The 9,913-nt window shown below is 33.9% G+C and overlaps 1 protein-coding gene across 1 annotated transcript; it reads left to right on the forward strand.

The window, feature by feature from the left end:
• Window positions 1-1,021: 1,021 nt before the first annotated feature.
• On the forward strand, window positions 1,022-9,501 carry LOC134722955 (uncharacterized). The gene is made up of 5 exons (XM_063586589.1): window positions 1,022-1,195; window positions 4,735-4,879; window positions 5,605-5,865; window positions 7,702-7,894; window positions 8,982-9,501. The coding sequence occupies exons 1-5, from the start codon at window positions 1,058-1,060 to the stop codon at window positions 9,499-9,501; spliced, it is 1,257 nt and encodes a 418-aa protein (XP_063442659.1). The 5' UTR covers window positions 1,022-1,057.
• Window positions 9,502-9,913: the final 412 nt, after the last annotated feature.

Here is a 9,913-nt window from a genome sequence, read left to right on the forward strand (position 1 = left end):
TTTACATGTAGTTTAAATCATGTTTTATCTACACACAGTCGATAGTCAATGTAGGCCTTGTGTAGGTTAAGTGTACACCAAACTAGGCATTAAGGATATTAGTTTTACCGTTTATATATTTAAGGAGGAAACTATTTTTGAGTAAAACTGATATTTTTGATAATTATTAGACTTAAGTATAGTTCTTTACAGAAATTGTTGTCTTAAATTTACAGGTTTTTTTTGTTAAAAAAATTTAACGTACTTTATTAACCCCTGCTCAAGACTCAAAGCAGCATCATCGCCTAACCGATAAACAGCAAACAATTGATTTTCGGGAGGGGGTCTAGTATAGTTGAGTTTAAAACATAAAGGCAGGGGGTGGGATGTTTGGCTATGGATTTTGTTTTGGGAAAAAAAATGTTTCCAGATTTTGGCCCCTGCCACTATATAAAATGCTAAAATTGATTTCGACTTGTCACCAAAATTTTGTCTTGAAAAAAAATCTAAAGCCCACGCCCCGTCTCCCCCTCCCCAAAAAATTTAAATAAATAGCCTTATTCATTTGAAAAGGTCTTCCCGAATCGACTTGACGTATTTACAGAAATATTCGTCACTTTTCTGTACTGAAAAAACGATTCACGCATAAGTGCATGACTAAAAAAAGTGTGAGGTAAATATGGCACGCCTGAACCACTTTAATAGATAATCTAAGATTATCTCAGATAAATTAGGTTTATCTGAGATAATCCCGGTTTATCTCACTTTTTTTTCATTAAGCTCAGATAAACCGGGATTATCTCGATTTTTTTCAAATAATCCCGGTTTTTCTCACAATTTTAAGATAAACAGGGATTATCTGAGCTTAATGCATTTTTGAGATAATTCAATATTTTTCTCCAAATATTAGATAAATAATTATCTGGAGATAATCCGGGATTATCTGAAAACACTGAGAAAAACGATTATCTGGGGGAAAAAGAGAGACTCCGAATCAATAATTCGACCAATAGAAAGACACGACAAATCGGTAAACAGGCGCCCATTTTAAAAAAAAACAAAACATGTTGTAGTCACCATGAATCGTCTCCAAAGATCTCATCAACCTACTGTAAGCAGTGTCTTAGATCGTATCAGTAACACTTTAAGAGGTATTAAAAGACAATATTCTGCCAACACATTGGAACCTGAAGCTGCACATAGACAAGTAGATGAGGTAAGTCGATAACTAATTGTTTAGATAATTTGTGGGTGCCACAGTGGCTTCAGTGTTTAAAGTGGGTGTCATTGGGGTCTAGCATGATGCGGGATTTCCGATTTTTTGTAAGCGTAAAAATTAAATTGTTGTGCCGTTAAATCTGGTTATGAAGCCGGACTAGCGGAACATGGGAAATTACAAAAAAAGGAGAATTGCTTACCCAATAGTGATTTTTTAGTGAAAAGGTGGATACGGGAATCCAACGAAACAATGACCTGGATCAGAACCCCACTGAGACCCCTTTAAGTTATTTGATTTCGTGGTCTAGTGGTAATGACCGATGGCTACAGTGCTGAAGGTCTCGAGTTCGATTCTCACTCAAGGCGCTAAAAATACCAGAACATCAGAAGGGTAATTTTCAACCTCTCACACATCTCTGGAACCTAGACTGGAGTTTAAACTAGAATGGGTTCTTTGGGGGCTCGGATGGTCAAAGTTGTCCCCTTCTTTGACCTGGAAATCAATCTTCTGATATCTCTCTGGTTTGTCTGTTTCCACCGAGTGACCCGGTGGTTCTCTCCAAGTACTTCAGCTTCCTCCACCATAATATCAGACTTCCCGGTGTCCTACACGCTCCCTTGGGTGGTGTTGGGTGGGGATTGTTCTGGTTGTGGGATAATATTGTAAAGGCGTATCTCCATTAATCCTTAGGGAGCGTACATGGATCTGCTGTACCCTTGCAGTCAATCAGGGGGTGTGTCTCAATTGGCGGCATCTCGAGTACATTCATACATACAATGAATATTCAGTATTATTATAGTTTGATAATTTACAACAAGTATAAATCATACATGTACATGACATACTTCAGATACTGCACCTTACAAACAGCTTCATGTTAAATTTCACATGGTGATAAATTTCTACTGTTTTCGTTTTATAATAAATATTACAATGCTCGCTTCTCTTACTAAAACTTGTAACCTGTTGTTTCAAAAATCAGGCTTATTCAATATTGTAGCAGCCATATATTGCTCATTAGATTTTTGTCTTCTGAAAAAGTAGCCAGCCTTGCTGCTATCAATATCTATTCATCAGAATGTATTGATTCTTGGTCTTTAGAGTATAGCAATCAGCTTTAAAGGTGTTTTCATATCTAATATCAAGCTATAATTTAGAATTCTTAATTCATAAGTTTTAAACTGATTTTGAGTTTTCCTCAAGTTAGATTTTATCGGACTTTTTTCTGTGTATACAAAGGGCAAAAAATGCTACAGATAAGAACTAAATATTTTCTGATGCAATTAGTTTGAGGTTAAATCTTAGTTTGACTGGAGTACATGTATAATGTTTTAATACATGTTTCGAAGGGACAAAATACATGATTAGTTTAGCTAAAATGGATAAAAGTTCCATTGATATTACTTTTGTCTATATGTTTACTTTACTGTTGAAAGATATAACAGTTCATTGTTTACCAATTTTGCATAGTACACCTATATACATGATATATATGTAAAAATTGTTATTACAGAAAATATGCCTGTAATAACTTAAGGGTGTTATCAGTTCAAAGCAGTTGCTCAGATATCCATCATGCTTAATTACAGTGTATTTTAATTTATTATAAGAAATAATGACCAGAGCATGTACTGATGTTCTGCCCAAGATTCGCATTAATTCCCAAGGGTTTTATATAATAAGTTACATTCCTTAAATAGCGGAGTCTTGTTATCACAGCTAATTTTATCCATTAATTAATAGCCTTGTTTCATTGATTTTGCATGGTAAATAAAAAATGTATTAATTAAATTAAAAATTAGTTATCAAGGCTATGCACTATAACTTTAGTTTAAGTTAATAGAAATCTATGAAATGTTGACACAAGGTTTATGACCACAAAAGAAAGGTTGGGATTGATTTTGGGAGGTTTGGTTCCAACAGTTTAGGAATTAGGGGCCAAAAAGGGACCCAAATAAGCATTTTTCTTGGTTTTCGCACCATAACTTTAGTATTTATAAATAGAAATGAAATCTATGAAATTTAAACATAAAGTTTATGACCATAAAAGAAAGGTTGGTATTTTGATTTTGGAAGTTTTGGTCCCAACAGTTTCGGAATAAAGGGCCCAACGGGTCCAAAATTAAACTTTGTTTGATTTCATCAAAAATTGAATAATTGGGGTTCTTTGATATACCGAATCTAACTGTGTATGTAGTTTCTCATTTTTGGTCCCGTTTTTAAATTGGTCTACATTAAGGTCCAAAGGGTCCAAAATTAAACTTAGTGTGATTTTAACAAAAATTGAATCCCTGGGGTTCTTTGATATGCTGAATCTAAAAATGTACTTAGATTTTTTATTATTGGCCCAGTTTTCAAGTTGGCCCAAATCGGGGTCCAAATTAAACTTTGTTTGATTTCATCAAAAATTAAATAATTGGGGTTCTTTGATATGCCAAATCTTACTGTGTATGTAGATTCTTAAGTTTTGGTCCCGTTTTAAAATTTGTCTACATTAAAGTCCAAAGGGTCCAAAATTAAACTAAGTTTGATTTTAACAAAAATTGAATTCTTGGGCCTCTTTGATATGCTGAATCTAAACATGTACTTAGATTTTTGATTATGGACCCAGTTTTCAAGTTGGTCTAAATCAGGATCCAAAAATATTATATTAAGTATTGTGCAATAGCAAGAAATTTTCAATTGCACAGTTATAAATTCAGTAATAGCAAGAAATCTTCAATTGCACAGTATTGTGCAATAGGAAGAAATCTTCAATTGCACAGTATTGTGCAATAGCAAATATTTTCAATTGCACAACAGCAATAAATATCTATTTGCATAATATTGTGCAATAGCAAGAAATTCCAATTGGAGTTATCTTTCTTCGTCCAGAATAGTAGTTGAATCAACTTAAATCATTGTTTTATACAATATACAATGTATATTCACTTTTACTACCAACAGATAGATTAAAACAATCTTTACCATTCAGTCATTGTCAGTGATAACAAGCATTTTTTTACATTTTAATATTTTATGATGTATTTAAATGAGTAGTAATTGTTGCAAACTTCATTAGAAATTTGAATTGAGATCAGTTTTGAAATAAGGGAAAGGGGGATGTGAAAAAAAAATGGGGGGGGGGGGGGGGGGTCAATTTTTTTCATTTCAGATTTCATAAATAAAAAGAAAATTTCTTCAAACATTTTTTTGAGAGGATTAATATTCAACAGCATAGTGAATTGCTCAAAGGCAAAATTTTTAAGTTCATCAGACCATATTCATTCTGTGTCAGAAACCTATGCTGTGTCAACTATTTAATCACAATCCAAATTAGGGCTGAATCCAGCTTGAATGTTGTGTTCATACTTGCCCAAACCGTTCAGGGTTCAACCTCTGCGGTCGTATAAAGCTGCGCCCTGCGGAGCATCTGGTTACATATAAATTAAAGACACTGTGCATGTGACTATCAGGACTACTACTAACATGTGTCTGTTTTTTTTCTCAGAAAAGAATTTAATGCACTACAATGTACATATTTGTTTACATTTAAGGTACTTCGCAACTTAACAAGATTGGAAGGCAGTGATTCTCTACCAGATGCAGACTTAAAGAGAGCTATCAGATCAGTTAAAGAATTTAAAGAAATTTTACCACACCAAAAGGAAACATCCGAAGAACCAGAGCTAAACAGATATGGTAAGTTTACATGTACTTTTATTAACTGTGACTTATGATGTTCCATACCACAAAGGGAAAGGTTGGGATTTAGTTTTGGGGTAATGACATTAAGGGGGCTTGACACTCATACCACATGACATCTTCTTATATATATCTAATAGGGTGTGTTGTAGTGTATGGATATATTAAAAACTGTATCACAAAGGGAAAACACAAATTAAGTTTTGTCATGTTTGTGGTAATGCCCCAAGGTCTGATGAGGATTCATTTTTTTTTCTTATAAATTTTTGAAATTGCTGAAAAGCACCATTTTGCACTACACATCAGAATGCATCGAGTATGAAGGTTAGTATAGAATCTTTGGTTAGCATGATCGTCACATGAAGCGTGAATTCATTTTGTCAAGCCTTCAACTTTTGTGGAAAAAGCCAATATATAAGGATCCTACATTTAATATGGTGGTAGTGGCAGCCACAAATATTCATGCTGTGGTTAATGTTTTTAAAATTTTAATAACTTTATTTTACTATCCTGATTTCACTTCCTAACTTGGACAGCTTCATTAGCTCACTGGTTATGCCATCACTTGACCCATTATTTTGTGTCAGAAACCTATAATGTGTCAAAAATTTGATCACAATCCAAATCATACATTATCAAGCTTAAATATTCAATTTGGCAAACTGTTTAAGAATTTGTACATGACAAATTAATTTTTGAGTTATTTTTCTGTGTACTTATAGGCCAAACCATACCAAACCAGTTTGGTAAAGGTAGAAACCAGCTAGACATTGACATGACAAAGTTTCAACAGCTTCTACAACTTGGGTTTACTGTTAAACAGATTGCTGAAGATGGACTTCTTGGTGGTGTTATACATGTTAACACGCTGTATCGTAAACTAAAAGAAAACAACATACAGATAAGATCCTCCTACTCAAACATGCCAGATGATGAGCTTCAGGGATTAATCTCAGATTATAATAGAGATCATCCAAATGCAGGTTAGTATTATAGTTTTGTATACTGTTTATACTTATGAGAGGTAAGTTTATCAGATAAAAGGTATGTGATTGAAGCAAATCCACAAAAAAAAACTATGACTCAGCATTGAAGGCCATACTACAACATATAATTGATATCTTCAACAACATTGTGTTTTGATGGAACATTGCCTTCTTCCACTCATGCCACTTCTTTTTATTTCGACTTGAGTTAGCTACATTTTGTACCACCTAAAACATGTGACAAACTTTCAAACTTATATAGTATTACATGTATTATGGAACTCTCATCATAAAAGTTTTGTTGAGGCAATGCATTAACAGTAAGATATATACAAATGTAAAGATTAAAACATGGTCTTTTCCATATTAGTCTGGGTATCATCCCGAGATCCCAATATCAGCCCGAGACAGAGTCAAGGGGCCGATATTGGTGGAGGGATGATACCCAGGCTGATATGAAAAAGGCCATGTATTAATCACTTTATTATATACTTCCGACAATAGTTTTATGTAAGGCAAATAGACAAACCCAATAACTAAAACAGTCAAAAACTTTATAAAGAAGTTAAATTATGAATCAAATATACTATAACTGTCAACCAACAGCATCACTACCTCCTTACTATATGTATGGTAACATTTCTTACAGAGGCATTTTGAAACATTGAAAATTTGGAAGAGTTTTATGATCAATATTACTCCATGTTTGTTGTACTATAAAATGATTCATAATTGTCAATGGCATTTGTTAGCAAGTACTAAACTATCCTCACAAAAGTTTTGGTAAGTTTTGACATCGTCATAAAAAATATCTGATGTCAAAATGGAAAAGTAAACAATGGATACCAGAAACACCTGAAGTAACTTGCACGAGCGGCACTATTACGGGTTATGTGCACGAGAAGCTCCTGATATATGGGTTATTCTAACATGATGTCTTTCAAACGCTTTGAGTACACACCCGTGTTAAAATTTGAATATATTGCATGGGCTGTTCCGATCGTACTCCCAGGTCATATGCTTTTTTATGAATGAGTTTTGCGAGCTCATAAAACGATGACGTTAGAATATGACCATTTTACGGGAAACTACACGCTTTTAAATCCGAAAATCATCACAACATGGAAACGTAAACACACGATGCTAAGATGTGTTATAAGCCACATTTGTTTAAAAGACATATAAGTAAATTATCATTTGAATTAATTAAAAACTATCTATATTATATATTTTATTTTAAATAGTTTAAGCATGTCACTTATTCAGTTTGCTCCGTTCTTTTACACCAATTTAATAGTGCGTTTATTTATGGGAATGGAAAATGTTTGCCTCCACCTAGAGGGCTTCGATCCAAAAGAATTGCTGTATTTGACCTATTAGAATCGAAATAATTCATGGGGGCTTGCATATATCTAGATTTTACCACAGGTTGTCCCTTTATGCCAATATTTTACCCCTCGCTATCTCTCAGGGAAAAATATTTGTCATAAAGGGCCAACCTGTGGTAAAATCACGATATATTCAAGCCCCCATGAATTATTTCTTATCAGCCTGGGTGGGAAATTATGGCTTGTGTACATCGCTCATTACACATATGCAAAAGCTATCATATCAATGCTAAGTATATGATAAATAACATTATCTTCAATTTGCATGCTCAAATTAAATAACATTGATTTATTAATACTGGTTAAAGATTAGACTTTCTATTTCGCCTTGTTCGATGTTGTAAAAGTAATTTAATAAAGGTGTTATGCATTGTAGTACTGCATTAGTTTCTTTTGACAATGTAATAGCAAAAAAGTATGTAAAACCCTTTTACTCTTTATTTAGGTGCTTTAGAGGTCCAAGCCTATTTAAAAACTAAAGGAGTAAATGTTCAGCGTCAGAAATGCAGAGACATATTAGGCAGAGTAGACTCACTTGGAACTGCTACAAGATGGTCATGTACTATTCAAAGGCGTCAATACAGTGTCCCCACTGCAAACTCAGTTTGGCATGTTGACACTCATCATTCACTCATCAGGTTGGTATTGATTATCATGATTATAACTGTGGCTTCTGAATAGATATCTTATGTGCATGTACATTTACATGCAGATATAGGTTAACAGTTTCAAGATTTAATTATATAAATAGTGATTTAGTGTGAAGGTCTCCGAAGCATGACATGTGAATCGCTATATAGTCCCATCGAAAATATATATTTAACATAGACCATTTTTCAAGGATTTAAAAAAAAAACGTTCTTGTTCCTTGTTCCTGCTGTACTTTTACATGTAGGTTCATAGGCTGATCCAGAGGGGCCCTGACCCCTTGCCCTTTTTGGGAAAAAATTATGGTGGATTATTTAGGAAATCACTAAAAGTACAGAAAAACATTTAAGGAATGACTGCAATATCTTTTCTGTCTATGAAGAATTAACATAAAGAATTTGGTGCACACTGAACAACATGCATAGCGGGTTTTTTAACAGTGTGCACCACATTTTATGCCCCACCTACGATATTAGAGGGGCATTATGTTTTCTGGTCTGTGCCTCCGTTCGTTCGTCCCGCTCCAGGTTAAAGTTTTTGGTCGAGGCAGTTTTTGATGAAGCTGAAGTCCAATCAACTTGAAACTTGGTACACTTGTTGCTTGTGATATGATCTTTCTAATTTTAATGCCAAATTAGATTTTGTTTACCCAATTTCACGGTCCATTGAACATGGAAAATGATAGTGTGAGTGGGGCATCCATGTACTTAGGACACATTCTTGTTTTATGTTATTTCAAATAGACAGAAAAAATATTAGTCATTTCTTATAATTTAATTCTAAATTCCATTTTAAACCGTAGAAAACCATGAAAAACGTTGATGACGTCACGGTCACATGACTAAATTATGTCTATGGGCTCAAAACAAAATAATGTCAGCCAATCAGAAGAAGTGTTACATCCAAAATTAAACTATATAGAAATACATAAAAAAAATTGTTTATCTTTTTTTGGAGATTAACATGTAACACTATGTACATTCTTGAGATATTTTTCCTGCATGTTTACATGTTACCCCCATTATAAGAGAAATGAAAGTTTGCAATATTTTTTATTTAATGTTTTTAATTTTTCAGATGGGGCATAATTGTGCATGGCGGTATTGATGGTCACTCAAGACTCATTCCATTCCTAAGGGCTTCAACTTTCAACACATCAAAGGCTGCTGCATGCTTTTTTGTTCAGGGTGTGAAGAACTATGGGGTACCCAGCAGAATACGTGCTGACCACGGTACAGAATATGCAGACACTGGGCGGTTCATGATTTCAGTAAACGGTGAGGGAAGAGGAAGCTTCATGACTGGGCCTTCTGTCCACAATCAAAGAATAGAAAGGTTATGGCGTGACATATTTATTAAAGTCCTGGATGTTTTCTACAAACTATTTTGTCTTATGGAAGAACAGAATATTCTTAACACCACAAACAGTATCCACAGATGGGTCTTGCAGTATGTTTTCGTACCACGTATTGACTTTGCTTTAAGAGAGTGGATGAATACCCACAATAACCATAAGATCAGAACTGAGGGTAACAAAACACCAAATATGATGTGGTTCAAATCACTTTTACTAGGGAATCCAGTATCCGCAACATAGAGAATCCACCTGATGAGCGTGTTGATGAGGTCATTCAAACTCTAAACCTTGAACTTAATGGAACAATCTTCTTAAAACCAAGAGACAACTGCCCATTAATAGAAGATGAATTCACGGAATTAAGGAATACCATTGACATAACAAAATATTCAGTATCACATGGACTAGATGTGTTTAGAGATGTTATGCTCCATGTTATGTCTAAACAAACTTAAACACTGTACTTTTTCATATACAATGTATAACTGTGAATGTAATATTAAAAGTATAAGCTTCTATATAAATGCAATATTTGATATAGGACTAATCTCCTTTTGTATTAAAGCATATATTTACTGAGATTCAGTGCAAATGTATATTCTGTGTGCAAATTGCATGGTTTCTCCATCAAGTTCTAAAAAAATCCTATTTA

This window comes from Mytilus trossulus, chromosome 6, assembly GCF_036588685.1.
Source record: "Mytilus trossulus isolate FHL-02 chromosome 6, PNRI_Mtr1.1.1.hap1, whole genome shotgun sequence".
In the NCBI taxonomy this organism is placed as follows: domain Eukaryota; kingdom Metazoa; phylum Mollusca; class Bivalvia; order Mytilida; family Mytilidae; genus Mytilus; species Mytilus trossulus.

Excerpts from the sequence above, each read along its gene's own strand:
- LOC134722955 (XM_063586589.1), top strand. The coding sequence starts at position 1,058 with ATGAATCGTCTCCAAAGATCTCATCAACCTACTGTAAGCAGTGTCTTA. Across the intron at positions 1,196-4,734 it reads CACATAGACAAGTAGATGAG|GTACTTCGCAACTTAACAAG; the intron begins GTAAGTCGATAA and ends TTTACATTTAAG. Across the intron at positions 5,866-7,701 it reads TAGAGATCATCCAAATGCAG|GTGCTTTAGAGGTCCAAGCC; the intron begins GTTAGTATTATA and ends CTCTTTATTTAG.